This window comes from Mustela nigripes, chromosome 9, assembly GCF_022355385.1.
Source record: "Mustela nigripes isolate SB6536 chromosome 9, MUSNIG.SB6536, whole genome shotgun sequence".
In the NCBI taxonomy this organism is placed as follows: domain Eukaryota; kingdom Metazoa; phylum Chordata; class Mammalia; order Carnivora; family Mustelidae; genus Mustela; species Mustela nigripes.
In genome coordinates this window covers 49,154,921-49,174,168 of record NC_081565.1, presented here as the reverse complement: position 1 = coordinate 49,174,168, position 19,248 = coordinate 49,154,921, and the positions used below count along the sequence as shown (strand labels likewise).

Genomic DNA, 19,248 nt, shown 5'->3' with positions numbered 1-19,248 from the left:
CAATGAAACCGGAAGCTGATCCTTTGAAAAGATGAACAAAATTGATAAAACTTTAGCTGGATTCATTGAAAAAAAAAAAAGAACTCAAACAATTACAGATTGAAGAAAAAACAGTTGACACCGTAGAAATACAAAGAATTTGGGCGCCTGGGTGGCTCAGTGGTTAAGCCACTGCCTTCGGCTCAGGTCATGATCTCAGGGTCCTGGGATCGAGTCCCGCATCGGGCTCTCTGCTCAGCAGAGAGCCTGCTTCCTCCTCTCTCTCTCTGCCTGCCTCTCTGCCTACTTGTGATTTCTCTCTGTCAAATAAATAAATAAAATCTTTAAAAAAAAAAAAAAAAAAAGAAAGAAATACAAAGAATTTTAAGTGTGTAAGGGAATGTTATGAAATTATATGCCAACAGACTTACCAGTCTATAAAAACCTAGATAAATTCCTGGAAGCATAGAACCTCCCAAAGCTGAATCAGGAAGAAAGAGAAAATTTGAACGGAGCAGTTACTAGCAATGATACTGAATCGTAATCAAAAAACTCCCAACAGACAAAAGTCTAGGACCAATGAATGGTTTCACACATTCATTCTGCCAAACATTTAAAGAATTAATACCTATTCTTCTCAAAGTTTTCCAAAAAGTAAAAGAGGAAGTAAAATTTCCAAATTCATTCTATGAGGCCAGTACCAAAACCAGATAGACAATATAAAAAAAGAGAACTATAGGCCAGTATCTCTGATGAATATAGATGCAGAAACCCTCAACAAAATATTAACAAACTGAACCTAAGAATACATTAAAAAAATCATTTATCACAATCAAGTGGGATTTAGCCTGGGGATGCAAGGGTGGTTCAATATTTGCAAGTCAATCAGTGCAATAAGTCACATCGGTAAGAGCAAGGATACAGACCATATGCTTATTTCAGTGGGAACAAAGTACAACCATCCATTCATGATAAAAACTCTGAACCAAAGTAGCTTTAGAGGGAACATACTTTAGCATTATAAAGGCCATATATGAAAAACCCATGGTGAACATCATCCTAAATGGGGGGAAACTGAGAGCTTTTCCCCTGTCAGTAACGAGCAAGGATGTCCACTCTCACCACTTATTTAACATGGTATTGGAAGTCCTAGCTACAGCACTTGTACAACAAAAAGAAATGAAAGGGATCAGCAAGGAAGAAGTAAAGACTTTTTTTTTTTTTAAGATTTATTTATTTACTTGACAGACAGATCACAAGTAGGCAGAGAGACAGGCAGAAAGAGAGAGAAGGAAATAGACTTTCTGTGGAGCGGAGAGCCCTATGTGGGGCTTGATCCCAGGACCCCGGGATCATGACCTGAGCTGAAGGCAGAGGCTTTAATCCACTGAGCCACACAGGCGCCCCGAAGTAAAAGACTTTTATTATTTGCAGATGACATGATACTATATATACAATACCCTAAAGAGTCCACCAAAAAACTGCTAGAACTGATGATAGAATTCAGTAAAGTTGAAGGATATAAAATCATTGTGCAGAAATCTGTTGCATTTCTGTACACTAATAATGAAGCAGCAGAAAGAGAAATTTAAAAAGGCAGTCCCGTTTGCACCTGCACCAAAAATAATAAAATTCTTAGGAATAAGCATGATTGGTGGTGAAAGATTTATACTCTGAAATGTATAAGCGTTGATGAAAGGAATTGAAGACGATGCAAAGAACTGGAAAGATAGCCTATGCTCATGGATTAGAAGAACAAAATACTGTTAAAATATCCTTACTACCCCAAATGATCTACAGATTTAATGTAGCTCCTATCAGAATACCAATGGTATGTTTCAGAGAGCTAGAACAAACCAACCTCGATTTTGGATGGAACCACAAAAGACCCTGAATAGCCAAAAGAGTCTTGAAAAGGAAAAACAAAGGTGAAGACATCATAATTCCAGATTTCATGTTATAATAAAAAGTAGTAATCAAAACAGTAAGGTACTGACACAAAAATAGACTTATAAAACAATGGAACAGAATAGAACGTCCAAAAATAAAACCCTCAATTCTATGTCAATTAGTTTTCAACAAAAGAGGCAAGAATATGCAATGGGAAAAAGCCTTTTCAACAAATGACATAGGGAAAACAGGACAAGTACATGCAAAAGAATGAAACTAGATTATTAACCATACACAAAAATAAACTGAAAATGGATTAAGGATCTAAATCTGAGACCTGAAACTGTAAAAATCCTAGAAGAGATTATAGGCAGTAATTTCTCTAACATAAGCCATGGCAGCTTCTTTCTAGATATGTCTCTTGAGGCAAGGGAAACAAAAGCAAAAATAAGCTATTGGAATTACATCAAAGTGAAAATCTTCAGCGCAGCAAAGGAAACAGGCAACAGAGCTAAGAGACAGCCTACTGAATGTGTGAAGATATTTTGCAAGTGAAATACCTGATAAAGGGTTAGTATCCAAAATATACAAAGAACCTGTACAACTCAACAGCAAAAATCCCTATAATAAACCAATTTAAAAATAGGCAGAAGACATGAAAAGACATTTCTCCAAAGAAGATATACAGATGGCCAACAGGCACATAAAAAAAGATTTTCAATGTCACTCATCATCAGGGAAATGCAAATCAAAACCACAATAAAATAATCACCTCATACCTGTCAGAAGGGGTAAAATCAACCCAAGAAACAACAGGTGTTGGTGAGTAAGTGGAAAAGAGGGAATCCTTGTCCACTGTTGGTGGGAATTCAAACTGGTATAGTCAGTGTGGAAGATAGTATGGAGGTTTCTTAGAAAATTAAAAATACAAGAGATATGTGCATCCCTATGTTTATTGCAACAGTATTTAAATTATTGAAGCAGTCCAAGTGTCTATTGATGGATAAAGAAGAAGTGGTATGTATATACAATGGAATATTGTTCAGCCAGAAAAGAATGAAGTCCTGCCATTTGCAACATTGTGGCATAATGCTAAATGAAACCAAGAGAAAGACAAATACCATGTGATTTCACTCATATTTGGAATTTAAGAAACAAAACAAGTAAATGAACAAAGGGGAAAAAAGAGATAAGCCAAAAAACTAGACTCTTACCTATAGAGAACAAGCTGATGGTTACCAGAGGGGAGGAAGGTGAGAAGATTGTTGAAATAGGTAAAGGAACTGAAGGGTACACTTTTATCTTGATAAGCAACTGAGTGATACATGGAACTGCTCAATTACCGTATTGTACACTTGAAACTAATGTAACGCTATATGTAAACTGGGATTAAAAAAAAAATACTAGATTTAGAAGAAAAGATGAGGGGCACCTGGGTGGCTTAGTTGGTTTGGGTGGCTGTTTTTGGCTTGGGTGGTGATCCCAGGGTCCTGGGATGGAGCCCTGCATTGGGATCCCTGCTCAGTAGGGAGCCTGCTTCTCCCCACCCTCGCCCCTTGTGTGTATGTGTGCACACTCTCTGTCAAATATGTAAAAATAAAATCTTAAAACAGAAAAAAGATGAATAGTAGAACCCCACTGGAATAAAAAACAATCTGTTTATTTAGAGATACCAGGGTTTCCTGGGTAGCAGCTCAATTAAGCATTTAATTTCAGCTCAGGTTGTGATCTCAGGGTCCGCGAATTTACTTGTCCCTTTGCCCCTTCCTGGCTTGTGCATGTACTCTCTCATGCTCTCTCTCAAATAAATTCTTTTAAAAAAAGAGAGAGAGATACCCTTAAGATGATGAAAAAGCAGACCACAGGAACACCTGGGTGACTCGGTTAAGTGTCTGCCTTCAGCCCAGGTCGTGATCCCAGGGTCCTGGAATCGAGCCCCGCATCACGTTTCTTGCTCAGCAGGGAGTCTGCTTCTCCCTCTGCATATTTCTCTTTTCTCTCTGCAGATAAAAGTAAAAATCTTCAAAAAAAAAAAAAAAAAGCAGGCCACAGGGTGGGAGAAAATAATGCAATATCTATGTGTACACACACACACACACACACACACACACACACACACACACACGGTGTCTTGTGTCCAGAGTATTAAAGAACTTACACATTACCAGCAAGAAAAAGAAACAACTCTATGCCCCGGCAGTTACATTCTTGAGCATATCCCGAGGGAAAAGACTGTATATATTTTCCAAAAGACATGTATATGCTTTATTTGTAATAGTAATTGAACAAAAAGCATAAAGCAGTAATAATGACAAATAATAATTTAAAATAAGAAAGATGGTGAAATTATTTTAAGATATAAAAATTAAAACTATGAATTTACTAGAAATTTAAAAATTAAAAGCTCTCTTATGAAATTTGATAAAATAGTTTATTGAAAAGTATAACCAGTGCTGACTCTTATGGATCAAGTAAAACACATCCTTGGCCTCATTCTACAGGGTATAAGTTTAAAACCTCCGTATTAATGATAATGAAGGTTAAGTGTCCAGCATAATGTCTGGAACATAAGTAAAATACGCACTCAATGAAGGCCAATACTATATTAACTGGTTGCTTACAGCTAAGTTAAGTCTTTAGCTAAGAGTTATTTATAGTTCTCTCATTTAAAACAATAACTAGTGGACAGGTGGCCGAGTGGTTAAGGCGATGGACTGCTAAAACAATAACTATACGTAAAAATTTTAAGATCTTCAAACACTTAAGAATTACTAAATTTACTTTGGTAGAGACCAACAAAGCCTCATTGAGATGCTTTTGTCATAGTGTTAAAAATCTCTTGAGAGCGGGGCGCCTGGGTGGCTCAGTGGGTTAAAGCCTCTGCCTTCAGCTCAGGTCATGATCCCAGGGGTCCTGGGATCGAGCCCCGCATCGGGCTCTCTGCTCTGCGGGGAGCCTGCTTCCTCCTCTCTCTCTCTCTCTGCCTGCCTCTCTGCCTACTTGTGGTCTCTGTCTGTCAAATAAGTAAATAAAATCTTAAAAAAAAAAAATCTCTTGAGAGGGGCACCTAGGTGACTCAGTTGTTAAGCGTCTGCCTTCAGCTTGGGTCATGGTCCTGGCAGCCTGGGATTGAGCCCCATATTGGGTTCCCTGCTCTGCGGGGAGTTTGTGTCTCCCTCTGCCTCTCCCCTTGCTTGTGTTCCCTCCCTTGCTGTGTCTCTCTCTGTCATTAATAAATCTTAAAAAAAAAAAAAACCTCGAGATCGTTGAAATAATTGTATCTAGGAGCGTTGTATTTGTAAAGGGTTAATGTGATAAAAGCACACGTGTTTTTGTGCATATATATATAGTGTGTGCATATATACGTGTGTGTATATGTGTGTATATTTATCTGTCATCTAGATAGATAAAGTAGTTCTAAGATTTATAAAAGAGAGGTCTCCAGAACTTTTTGATTACCTTAAACAGGAACTTCCCCTACCTCTGCCCCTGGTTCCTGGCAGTCTCTCTTTGACTTTATATGAGTTTGCCTATTTTAGGTAGCTCATATAAGTGGAATAAGTCCTTTTGTGTCTGGCTTATTTCACTTAGTATAGTGTCCCCAAGGTTTATCCATGTTGCAGTATCTATCAGAACTTAAGTCCCTTTTAAGGATGAATAACATTTCATCACATGTATATACCACATTTTGTTTATCCTTCATCTGATGGACTTTGGGGTGGTTTTCATCATTTGTCTTTTGTAACTAATGCTGCTGTGAATACTGGTGTACAAGTGTCTGAGTCCCCGCTTTCAATTCTTTTGGACATATTCTTACTAGTGGAATTGCTGGATCATATGGTAATAATTTTTTTTTTAATTTTGGAGAAGCTGCCAAACTGTTTTGCATGGCAGCTGTGCCATTTTATGTTCCCACCAGCAGCATTTGAGATTTTTTCTTATCATCTCTGTCATATCTACTCTAAGTTAGTGGTTCTGTTGTAATGAGAGATAAACAAATTTTTAAAAACAAACTCGAGTCTTATAATGGAATTCTGTTGCTTTGTAGGTCTATGGAGCTGCCATCCAGTTTTATGAACCTTATTCTCGGGAACTTCTGACGGAGAAACAGCTTATGCAGCTGGGCTTGTTGACCCCTGTGGAGAGAAAAGCGGTCTCCAAATCCATCAATTCAAACAAATGCATTTGTTTACTCTCACACTGGCCTTTTTTTGAAGCTTTTAGAAAATTTCTCATGTTTATCTACAAACTTTCTGTGTCTGGACCACACCCTCTTCCTATTGAAAAGTAGGTATAATGATTAGAAAGATGTCTGGTGGGAAAATGGGTTGTATATGTATACATTTCATTGTTTACCCGACTTTAAGCAGAAAAGTTTAAAGGGAAGAAAAAATCACAGTCACCTTACTGTTTTACTTGTTCCCTTCCTCACCTGAATCATGGGTTTTAAAATTGAGGAGTGGTAGTTAGGATGATCAAATAATAATCTTTTGGAAATTCAGCTGAAGAAGGAACTTGTTATATAGTGTGTGTGTCCTTCCTATTCATTCTCTTGGTAACCAAGAGAAACGTAGCTATTACACACATAAACACCTGAATCATGCAAGTAGACATTCCTGGTTCTAACTATAAAGCATCTCTAAACTGATGTAGAATTAATAAGGGTGAGTTAATTGATGCTAAAAGTGAGGTTTGAGTTTTAGCATTGAGAGATCCTAATGTTCATTCTGTTTGTAATTCCCTTTGTCATGGAAATCTTCTGTAAGCAAGAAAAATATATGTGGAGCTGCTGCCTTTAATTTTTTTGTTTTTTTTTCTATTTTAAAATTTAAGTTCAGGGCGCCTGGGTGGCTCAGTGGGTTAAGCCGCTGCCTTCAGCTCAGGTCATGATCTCAGGGTCCTGGGATCGAGTCCCACATCGGGCTCTCTGCTCGGCAGGGAGCCTGCTTCCTTCTCTCTCTCTCTGCCTGCCTCTCAGTGTACTTGTAATTTCTCTCTGTCAAATAAATAAATAAAATCTTTAAAAAAAAAAAAAAATAAAAAAAAAAAAAAAAAATAAAATTTAAGTTCAGTTAACATAAAGTGTATTGTTAGTTTCTGAGCCAGAGTTGAGTGATTCATTAGTCTTATAATACCCAGTGCTCACTGCATCACGAGCCCTCCTTAATGTCCCTAGTCATTCCATCCCCTAACCCCCTCCCCTCCAACAACCCTCAGTTGTGATTAAGAGTCTCTTTTGATTTGTTTCCCTCTCTGATTTCCTCTTGTTTTATTTTTCCCTCTATTCCCCCATGATCCTCTGGCTTAGTTGGTGGAGAATCTGACTTTTGATCTTGGGGTCATGGGTTTAAGCCCCCATGTTGGGTGCAGAGCTTACTTTAAAAAAAACCATGTTTTCATGGGGCGCCTGGGTGGCTCAGTGGTTTGGGCTACTGCCTTTGGCTCGGGTCACGATCTCAGGGTCCTGGGATGGAGCCCCGCATCGGGCTCCCTGCTCCACAGGAAGCCTGCTTCCCTCTCTCTCTCTCTCTCTGCCTGCCTCTCTGCCTACTTGTGATCTCTGTCAAATAAATAAATAAAATTAAAAAAAAACAAACAAACCATGTTTTCTGACTTCACTGATTTTTGTTTATTATAATTAATGATTTATTTATCCTCCAGACAAACAAGGTGTCAAGAGCTTTATGGAAATACAGTATGCATAAACAGATTTTTCATATAGTTTCAGAAATTTCACATTATAGGAGAAAGAATGTCAGCAAATCATACTAGTTATTGGAAAGGGAGGGGCAGTTATTTGACTTTCATGTTGTGCTTTTGGGATGCCTTATTAGTAGTTCATAGTTCTAGATTTAACTTTGAGCTTTCAAATTAGCTTAAAATTGTTTGAAGTAAAACTTAATGTTAGGGACAAATTAGCAGTCTTTTGAAAAATTAAGGTTCTATGAATAGTTTGAGGAAATAAAATCAGTATATGTGATCAATATTTTTTTCTCAGATGAAACAATATTTTGCATGTTAGTGGCTCTTGAGAGCTCAAAACTTTGGGGAAACTTAAGAAGCATTCTTTGTAGGTGGACAAATAGGGTAAGTGGTCTGCTCAAAGTTACGAGAAAATAACTATTGATTGAATTAATATTTAATTAATTATTTGGATTATAGTTTTTTTATTTAACAGAGAGGCAGTGAGAGTGGGAACACAAACCAGGGAGAGGAAGAGGGAGAAGCAGGCTTCACACTGAGCAGGGAGCCTGAAGCAGGGTCGATTCCAGAACCCTCGGATCATGGACCTGAGCCAAAGGCAGATGCTTATTAACTGGACCACTCTGGCACCACTAATTACTGGAATTAAATTCAGTATTAGTTTTAATTTATTGTAGTACAGTTAGTTGCTCCCCATACCAGCACTCGTAACCAGACAATAAAAATTAGCTTCTTTCATGAAAACTATATTTGTCTTACTTTTATTTTCCTGACAGTATTAGGGTATATTAATAAAGACTTTTAATCAGGAAATACATTGTGCATTTCAGAAGTTTAGTGGGATGAATACATTTATCTATGCTAGATAAATTTAAAATAAGCTTTAGGTAAGTGGTTTTGCCAGATCTGGAATGATATAAATAAATAAATGAATGAATGAATGAATGAATGAAATATTTGTTGAGATCTGTGAAACATTTTAGAAAAGTAATAATGATCTGTATTTTAATTCTTTTTCTAGGCACATTTCACACTTCATGCAAAACATCCCTTTTCCCTCACCACAAAGACCAAGAATCCTCGTACAGGTAATCCAAACCAAATGTGTTTGAGGGAAGCTCTGCATATCTTCACTCTAGTCATTGCATAGTGGTTTCTGTGGCCCTTTGAGTTTGAGGTGGAGCAATATGTGTTCATAAAGTCTTTGAATTTCTTATATTTTACCTTTTATTTGGGTGTACAGAATTGGAAGAAATATAGTCTTTGATTTATGACATTATCATCTTTGGTCTGTGCGTGGCTTTTATGTAGCTGATTTTAGTAATGTAAAACCCAGAATTGTGTTATGGGCATGTTTTTAAGTCAGAGCAGCTAATAAATATGAAATGATATGCGGTTGGAGGGAAAAAGTGAAATAATCTATAATAGTAGTCTTCAAACATTTATGTGTTAAAGGACCAGTTTCTTTTTATTTCCAATCAGTAGCAGACGTATGTAAGTTTACAGCTTGTGAAATGTGCACCTTAGCATGTGAGCAGTGTAGACATGAACATGTCTGTACCCTGTCCAAAGAGAGGGGCCCTCTCATCACGTACTTGGGGGTGGGAGCAGTGTTGCCATTAGAGTTCCTGAATGGCTTGCTCTCCAGTTATATGCAATCATTTCCTGGACCAATAACAGTTTGCAGACTGGTGCTTTGAGTGGTACTGATCTATAGAGGCAAGCTGTTTAAAAATTGTTTTCTAAGATGTTATCAACATTATATGTAATATGGTGGCATTAAGGCAAATGTTGTTAATCTTGAACGTACTTCAGTTCAGTTATGTACTTAAGCAGATTTTAATGTATAGTAATCAATTGCCAAATGCCTACCAGTCTATAGAGTAAATAAACTTGAAGCTGTTAAAAAGCAGTTATTTCATAATTTTAAAATAACTGTCTTAAACAGTTAACTAAATCAAAATTAAGTTGAATTAACAATTTAATTTAAAAGAACTAATATAATACCTTTGAGTAAATACAGCTATCATTTTATATCTTAGTATATTTCTAAAACTATGTCAGTCTGCATATTAAACTACTTTCAGTGTTACCCTTGATATAAATACTTAGGTTTCAAAACTGAGTTGATTAATTCATCTTTTTTTTTTTTTGAAGCTTTCAGTCCATGATGCGTTAATATTATCACAGCCAGTTTCTACACCTTTACCACTAAGGTAATCAGTAGTATTTAAAATGATATATCCATTCACTTGGGAGAAGAATGCTTTAAAATATTTTAAGAGCTATAATAATAAAGTTAAGTATTATTTTTACATAAGCGTAGCCTTAATATGTCTGTCTGTGATAGCTAGATGGGTGGTGGCCATCCACCCTTTAAAAATGAAGTACTTGGGTGCCTGGGTGGCTCAGTGGGTTAAGCCTCTGCCTTCCGCTCAGGTCATGATCTCAGGGTCCTGAGATCGAGTCCCTCATCGGGCTCTCTGCTTAGTGGGGAGCCTGCTTCCCTCTCTCTCTCTCTGTCTGCCTCTCTGTCTACTTGTGATTTCTCTCTGTCAAATAAATAAATAAAATCTTTAAAAAAAAAAAATGAAGTACTTACGAGTGTTGCAAGATTGGGTGTAGGGAATACCTCCCTTTTCGTTTCCTCTCCCCTCCTCCTATCCAGTTCATAGCTAAATATTCAGAGTAAACTGATTTTAACCTCCCCAAATATCTCAGATCTGTTCATCTGCATCACTAGTGCAGGGTAGCATGATCTCTTGCCTGGACAGCTTTGTTACTAACATTTTAGTTGGTACTCCTCTTCTTTCATTTCTTTGTCCACACTGCATTCAGGTGTCCTTTTGAAAATGCAAATAAATTGTGTTGTTTCTATTTTGACATAATCTCTTGCCCCTTTCTTACTGTGCTTTAGTAATAGAAAGTGTATTTCAATTTCCTGGAAATGATGGTAGCTTTTCTTGTTTCACTGCCTCTGCATATGTTGGCTTCTCCCTAAATTCCATTCTTTGAGCTCAACTCAAATGCTTCTTGGGGAAAATCTTCCCTCATAAACTCCTCTTTGTTACGAAAAGATGAGTTTGAATCATTCTGTTATATTATTTCATTACATTTACCACTTCTCAGTGATAACTAAATCAGGACTTGAAATTAGCACTAGATTCTCAATCTTAATATTTAGGAAATAATTTAATAAGCAAATCTTAACATGTTTTAGCAAAGTAGTTTACAATCATCTTTTTCTCTTTTCTCTTAGTGGAGCCAACTTTAGCACCTTGTTAATGAATCTGGGTCCTGAGAATTGTGCGACCCTGCTGCTCTTTGTTTTACTTGAGAGTAAGATTCTGCTGCATTCTCTCAGGCCAGCTGTGTTGACTGGAGTAGCAGAAGCTGTCGTAGCCGTAAGTATAGAATTTTCCTTATAGTACTGAGTAACTGACAGAGTATTTACTCTAAAGGGAAATTTCCTTCAATGAAAGCAACTTTGAAATTGCCAGGTAATGTTTAACGTAAATATAATAGAAGTGGCAAAGGGAAATAGTAAGTATAAAGAAGAAAAAAAATGATTTCTATATGAGAGAAAATTTCAGTTTCTGATTTTTCGTATGTTAGAGTACTTCAGAGAATCTATACGATTTTATAACAAAAACTCATGAATAAAGCTTTCTATTTTAAATAAGAGGCTCTGGCCAGTTTCATTTGCCCTGAAATTATACATATGAATTATATACTACTCCCTGTTTTAACTTTTAATCAGATTAATTGTGAGCCTGTAACATTCTATTTTTTATTTTTATTTTTTAACTATTTTATTTATTTACTTGACAGAGATCACAAGTAGGCAGAGAGGCAGGCAGAGAGACAGGGGGAAGCAGGCTCCCTGACAAGCAGAGAGCCTGATGCGAGGCTCGATCCCAGGACCCTGGGATCATGACCCGAGCTGAAGGCAGAGGCTTTAACCCACTGAGCCACCCAGGTGCCCCGAGCCTGTAACATTCTAAATGATTGTGAAATAGGATAATGTACAAATGCTTAGCTCTTATGTAAAATGTAGATAAAATTAAATCAAGTCTTCCTCTGTTTTTTGATGATTTCCCATTGGAATTAGGTGTCTGATCATGTAGGGCTTTATAGATTATTGTATAGAATTTTGGATGTTCCATTTCTCCAACTTTATTTTTCATTATATGTTTAATTTAAAATAGCTGACTCTCCTGTCTTCCCTTCCCCATTTTAAGAATGTAACTCTTATGGAAATAAAGACCTATATCTTTATTATCCTTGTGTCCTCAGCTCTAATCACAGCTTCATAGCATGGAGTAAGTGAGCACTCAATAAATACCTGTTAAATCAACAACTGGGGTATGTTTCCACGATCTTAATTTGGTCGGGGAAATGCTACTATGAGTAAAAACTGAAGTAACCAATGTGTGAGATAGTTTATGGGGAGCAGAGATCTTTGTTGTGTATTAATTTTTCAAACTTCCGCAGTTGCATTTGAAAGCGAATGCCATTAGAATGTGCATTTGTTAATAAATTGAAGAGTTTTAGAAAGTTTCCACTCCTTCCTGTAAAACATCAGTGTTTACCTACGTTCGTTGGGCAGAATCTTTGTGGCCCAGTCTCTCGATTTCAGCAATACAGTGCAAGAGCAGGTGGAACAATTGTACTATATAATGGGAAATCCATGTAAAATGCAAGATTGCATGAAATTTGTGTAACCAATGTTGGAGAACTTCTGAAATGCATGCAAAACCATTGATAAATGAGGATTTGGCAATTGTTGGAGAACTTGCCTGAATTGCATGCAAAACCTTTGATAAAGGAAGATTGGCAGTTTACCATTTAAAGAAGAAAAAATGGAAAGGAATGATGACAGGATAAATTCTTCAGAAGGAGAATGAACACCAGAATTAATGGAGGCCCATAACAAACATTGATGGAATCAATGGGTAATTTTGTAAAAAGGACCCTATTTTTGATTGAGCAGTAAAAGTCAAAGGGTGCCACATTTTCCTGTTTGTTTTGTTTTTAAAATTTTTTACATAGTTGCGGGTGTAATGTACCTTTTGTTGAATGGAAGATAGTTTTCACTGTAGATATCTGAAGTCCTTGCAACTTCCTGTGGGAGTGGCTCTGTCTGCCTGCCTGTCCTCTGATGATTCCTGCTACTCTGTTACCTTGCTCTGCTCTGCTCCAGCACACAAGCTTCTCCTGAAGCATATTAGACAGGCCCCACACCATAAGGCCTTTGCTGTAGCTGTTCCTTCTCTCAAAAGCACTCTTCTCCTAGATACCTCCTTCAGGTTTAGGCTCAGTTGTCACTTTCTTAATGAAGTCTGCCTGTTTTGCCTATTTAATAATACAGCCTGCTCTCCTGTTTCCTATTCTGAACTCTCATCTCCTTCGCTTGGCTTTCCTTTTTCTTTTTCTGTAGCACTTAGTGCTTCATGATAGGATGTATGTATTATTGTGTACTCTGTTAATTTTCCTCCTCTTTCTGCTAGACCGGGTGGTGGTAAACTGTGGCCCAGTGGTCAAATCCTGCTTGCCATCCGTTTTTGTATATGAAGTTTTACTGGAACATAGGCCATTTATTTACATACTGCCTATGAGTGCTTTCATTAATGGAGACAAAGTTAAATATTTGTGAGAGACAGTATGGCTCAGAAGCCCTAAAATATTTTCTTTCTTTTACATAAAACTTTGCTGACTTTTGCTGAACTATAAACCTCAGGAGGGCAGCGATCTTTATTTTATTCACTGTTATAGCCCCATCTAGAACAGTGCTTGGCTCATACTAAGTGCTGAAATATTTGCTAAGTAAATAAATGAAGACAAAATCCCATCCCAAAGAAATGTTTGGAAAGCTGGCAGATGTAATAAATGCTATAGGCATTTCTTTGGGGTGAGTGATGATGAATAAAGTATAACAAGTATTTTTTATAGTAGAGGAAAAATTTTATTGGTGATTAGAATTTTCATATTAGCTGATAATTAAAATTATAGTCTGTTTTTTAATTTATCAGAACTTGTCTTTTTTGTTTTAAAAGCACATGACACAAGGTAGAGCTTTGTAAAGATTCTTGAGGTATGTTTTGTATTGACTAGTATTTTTTAAGATGCCATGCTTCATTGAAGTTGGATCATTTTGTGTTTATTTGAACAGTTAGGAAATTTTTTACTGAAATTTTCAGTTGACTATTAATTTTTTTTTTTTTAAAGATTTTATTTATTTATTTGACAGACAGAGGTCACAGAGCAGAGGCAGAGAGAGAGGAGGAAGCAGGCTCCCTGCCAAGCAGAGAGCCCGATGCGGGGCTCGATCCCAGGACCCTGGGATCATGACCCGAGCTGAAGGCAGAGGCTTTAACCCACTGAGCCACCCAGGCGCCCCGACTATTAATATTTTTAAGAGAATCATTTTAATTATTTTCAGCCCTCGGAATTCTTAGTTGGATTTTAGTCAAAGGTTATTTTGAGAATTAATAGAGGGATGAAATGCATAAGAGTTAAAGATCATGAGTTTGTTTTATAATTTTGGGGGGCAGTGCTCTCTCTCTGCTGTGACTTTTTCCAAAAAATGTAGCTGTGGGTTTTATATGGCGTTAGAAGAATTAACATGCAAAGAACTGTTAGTGTTTTTATTGTGCTTGTGATAATTGTCATGCTTGAAGATTTCATAGTATTGCTTAGTATATTTTATAGTCCTTTAGCTTTTGGAATGAAGTGGAAGGTAAAAGCAGCTACACTTCCCTGCTTTTTTAATGGTCCCTTTTGAGTAATATTAGTTAATTACATACTTTATGTTGCAGATTTCAAATTTGGTTAATTTTTTAATTTTTAATTTTTCCCAGATGATCTTTCCATTTCAGTGGCAATGCCCATATATTCCCCTTTGTCCTCTTTCTCTGGCGGCAGTCCTTAGTGCACCTTTACCATTTATAGTTGGAGTTGACTCGAGGTATTTTGATCTTCATGACCCACCACAAGATGTTGTTTGCATTGACTTGGATACAAACATGTTGTATATGTAAGTTGATTCTTTTTATATTATCTCCCATTTATATTTTCTCCCATCTGTGGTTTACAGTTCATTGAAAGCATCTAGAAATATGCTATTTTTGACGTTTTTAGTAAGTTTTCGTCTTTAATACAGTAATTCTCAATGAGGGCAGCTATCAGAATCCTGGAAAGTTTGGAAAAGAACATGTTAAACATTAGTTTATATTTTAATAATAATGTTGGCAGTTGGCAGAAAATATTTATATTTGTCTAAAGAGAATATGGATTTGAAAAAGAAGGTTAAACACTGCTTTCAGAGCTCAAGAGAAGATATGCTTTCTAAGTATAATTCAAAATCCATTTATAAGCTATGAAAAAATGAGTTCATCTGTTTAAATTTAGTTAGAATATAGGGTGATATTATGCCATTTCCTTACTTGTCAAGATTTGAATTTTTTAGGGCTGTTTTATTGCAGAGTAATTTTACTTTATTTTATTTATTTATTTATTTTTTAAGATTTTACTTATTTATTTGACAGAGAGAGATCACAAGTAGGCATAGAGGCAGGCAGAGAGAGAGAGAGGAGGAAGCAGGCTCCCCGCCGAGCAGAGAGCCGGATGCAGGACTCGATCCCAGGACCCTGAGATCATGACCTGAGCCGAAGGCAGTGGCTTAACCCACTGAGCCACCCAGGCGCCACAATTGCAGAGTAATTTTAAAAAAGATTTCAGTTATTTATTAGAGAGAGAGAGAGAGAGAGAGCATGAGTGAGGAGAAGGATGGGGAGGAGCAGAAGACAGGGAACTGGATGTGGGGCTTGACCCCAGAACCCTGGGATCATGACCTGAGCCGAAGGCAGATGCTTAGTTGACTGAGCTACCCAGGTGCCCCTTATTGCAGAGAAATTTTTATTAAAAATCAGTCACACTTTGTATTTACTGGAGGTGATAAAATGTATAGCAGTGGTATAACTGAGGATTCAGAGACAAGAGTATGACATTAATAAAAGCAGCTCTGGGTCAGTGCTCAAGAGCCAATCTCTTCCTGTCCACCCCCCAGGGAAAAAAGTGGGAAAAGGCAGTACGTGTTGAAAATTCCTGTGTTGGTGCCGAACTCCAGATCCTGGAGTATTTTTATTCTTTACTGTTTGAGATTGGCAGAAAATAAATAGAGTGAGAACTGTTCTGAGACTTCAGTGGTAACAATAGTAGAGGAGGTTGGCAAAATACTCCAAAGCGAACCAAAGGAATAGATGAAGGAAGGAAACATTTGCTATCACTTAAAATGTTTTTGAAATGGATCTACCATTTACTTTTGAAACTGTATAATTATGGTAGCTCTTTACTATGTATACTTCAACCTAGAGCCTTGAAGTAAAGAACCACCAGATATTTCCTGTAGCACACATTTTGTTATTTTCCAGCTGCTGTCCCTGAAAAACAGTTATTTCAAGGTTGTATACATTGTGGTGCTTTTGGAAATGATTACTTATAGAGCTGTAACTCAAGATACTTGCCTTACTTTCATTACTATTCTGAATAAAATAATATGGAGATTCTTCTGTAACATCATTCTGTTTATCAAAAACTGTTTTCTAAAATAACTTTGAACTCTTTTATAATTGAACTCAATTATACTTAAATAATTATGAAATGTTCTAGATACCCAAGAATTATAAAGAATAATGTAAATAGCTCCCATGTGTCCATCACACAAATTAAGGCATAGAATATTGCCAGTGAATTTGAAACCCTGGATAGTCTTCTGCAACATATCTTGCTCCTGGTTGACTGTTAACCTTGATTTGGGGGTTTATCCTTATCATTTCCATGTTGTTTCCATGTGTTTTAGAAACATTTGTTATACATGTATTAGTTTAAATGATGTTTTGTTTTGCATGTTTTAAAAATTTTGTGTTTGTATAGTTTCCTGTGACTTGCTTTTTTACTCGGCATTCTTTGTGAGGTTTATTTGTGTTGATACATGTAGCTCTATTTCATTTTTAGGGCTTATCAGTGTTGCTAGATATTTAGGTTGTACCTGCGTTTTTTTGTAATTTTGAACAAGGCTTCTCTGATCATTATTGTGCATATTTTTGAGTCTGTGGGCAGGGATTCCCCTGAAATATTTATGTAGAAGAGCTAATGTTGCTTTGTAGACATAGCTAATGTCATTTTAGTCTTCTAAGTTTACCTCCTCTTTGGAAGCAAATGGGAATTCTCTTTATTCTGTTCTTCGCTAATACTTGTTATGGTCAGACTTTAAAATTTTTGCTAATTTGATGGTAATGGGATCTCATTGTGCGTTTAATTCATATTTCCCAATTAGTACCAAATGGGGCATTTTACTTTATTTTTTTAGAGGTTTTTTTTTTTTTTAAGATTTTATTTATTTGACCAAGAGTGTGTAAGTGCACAAGTAGGGGGAGCAGAAGGCAGAGGGAGAGGGGGAGGGAGAAGCAGGCTTTCCACTGAACAGGGAGTGCAGTATTGGGCTCAATCCTAGGACCCTGAGATCATGACCTGAGCTGAAGGCACATGCCCAACCGACTGAGCCACCCAGGCACTCTGCAGATGGGGCATTTTAATTTCTTTTTGCCCTTTGATGTTCCTTTCTGTGAATTAGTGTATTTTTTTGTTGTTCATTTTTCTATTAGAGTCTTCTTCTTTTGATTTGTATCAGTTCTTTATATAATCTGGTTAATTCTTGGTCTGTTACATGCTTTGCAAATAGCTTCTCCCACACTGTGACTTGTATTTACATTCTTTTGTGTGTTTTGATGAACAGAAGCTTATTTTAGTTGATCAAATTTATCAATGTCTTCTTATTAATTGTATATGAAATCCTCTGCCTTGAGGTCATGAAATATTTTTCTGGATGTTCTTTTTCTTTCATTTTTGTTTTTCATTTTAAGTAAACTCCACACCAGGGGTTCGAACTCACAACTATGAGATCAAGAGTCACATGCTTTACCAGCTGAGCAGCCAGGCACCCCTATTGTGGATATTCTTAAATTTGTAAAGTTTTGCCTTTCTCACTTAGGGCCTTAATTCAGTTGAACTTAATATTACTGTATGGTATAACGTAGAAGTACAATTTCATTTTTCTTTTTTTTTAATTTTTTTTAAAGATTTTATTTATTTATTTGTCAGAGAGAGAGCAAGTGAGAGCGAGCACAGGCAGACAGAGTGGCAGGCAGAGTCAGAGGGAGAAGCAGGCTCCCTGCGGAGCAAGGAGCCCAATGTGGGACTCCATCCCATGACGCTGGGATGATGACCTGAGCTGAGGCAGCTGCTTAACTAACTGAGCCACCCAGTAATTCTCACATAGCACTGTATATTGGGTAACCAGTTTATCTCTTCCCAGTGGTCTTTAGTGTCAGCACCGTTGCATATAAATTTTTATATTTATACATATTTTATATTTTACAATTCTTTATTATATATTAATTTGCAAATCAATTTTATATTTATAATATGCTTATTATTCTGTTCCTTTGGTCTGTTTTAGCCTCTTGCTAGTATAATACTGTCTTACTGGCTTTTAAGTCAGCTTGTCTGAGGGACGCCTGGGTGGCTCAGTCCGTTAAGCCTCTGCCTTCAGCTCAGGTCATGATCTCAGAGTCCTGGGATTGAGCCCCCGAGTTGCACTCCCTGCTCAGCGGGAAGCCTGCTTCTCCCTCTCCCTCTGCCTTCCACTTCCAGTACTGGAGCATGTGCTCTCTCTCCGTCAAATAAATAAAGTCTTTTAAAAAAATTAGGTTGTCTAAAACATGAATGAACCTTGAAATCACTGTGCTAAGAGCTTAGATTATCACATTTATACTAAATGTCCAAGGCAGATCTGTAGACAGAGAAAGTAGATTAGTGAGGAATAGGAAGATGAGAGAATTGGAAGTTAATGACTGAGGTGGGGGGTGCAGGGTTTCTTTTTTGAGGTGATGGACATATTCTAAAATTGTGGATTGTTAAACAGCCCTGTGAATATCCAAAAAAAAAAACCCAAGTTGCACGTTTCAGATGGGTGAATCGTGTGTGAATTATGTCTCAATAATGTTTTTTTTTTAAAAAAAAAAAGGTGTATTGTGAGATGACAGGTCCCTTTCTTTTCCCTTGTTCTTTAAAATTGTTTTGACTCTATTTAGTCCTTTGCTTTTCTGTATAACTTTTGATATATTGTTAAGTTCCATGCAAAGTCACGCTGTGATTTTGGTTAGAAATCTATTGAATTTATAGATTAACTTGGGGGCAAATGACTTCTTTTTGATTTGGTCTTCTTACCCATGTGTATAGTATTTTTCTTCGTAGATCTTTCTACATTTTTAAAAAATAAACTTTGCCATTTTCTCCATAAAGACCATGAACATCTTCTGTTAGACTTATTTATTCCTTTTTTAAAAAAAGATTTTACTTATTTATTTGTCAGACAGAGATCTCTAGTAGGCAGAGAGGGTGGGGGGGAAGAGGCTCCCTGCTGAGCAGAGAGCCCAACTGGGGGCTTGATCCCAGGACCCTGAGATGATAACCTGAGCTGAAGGCAAGGTCTTTAACCCACTGAGCTACCCAGGTGCCCTAGACTTACTTATTCCTAAGTATTGTGTGGTTTTTATTGTACTATAAAAGATATATATTTTTTAATCAATGATATTTTAAATTACATTTTCTATT

General features: G+C 36.8%; 1 protein-coding gene across 3 annotated transcripts in view; it reads left to right on the top strand.

Annotated features, from left to right (window-relative positions):
• Positions 1–19,248, top strand: part of DENND4C (DENN domain containing 4C) — a 142,301-nt gene that overhangs the window by 58,429 nt on the left and 64,624 nt on the right. For all 3 annotated transcript variants that reach the window (XM_059411578.1, XM_059411577.1, XM_059411576.1), the window contains exons 6-10: positions 5,918–6,156; positions 8,594–8,660; positions 9,730–9,788; positions 10,832–10,976; positions 14,433–14,608. In XM_059411578.1, the coding sequence (XP_059267561.1) occupies positions 5,918–6,156; positions 8,594–8,660; positions 9,730–9,788; positions 10,832–10,976; positions 14,433–14,608 (686 nt within the window). The remainder of the gene's footprint in view (positions 1–5,917; positions 6,157–8,593; positions 8,661–9,729; positions 9,789–10,831; positions 10,977–14,432; positions 14,609–19,248) is intronic.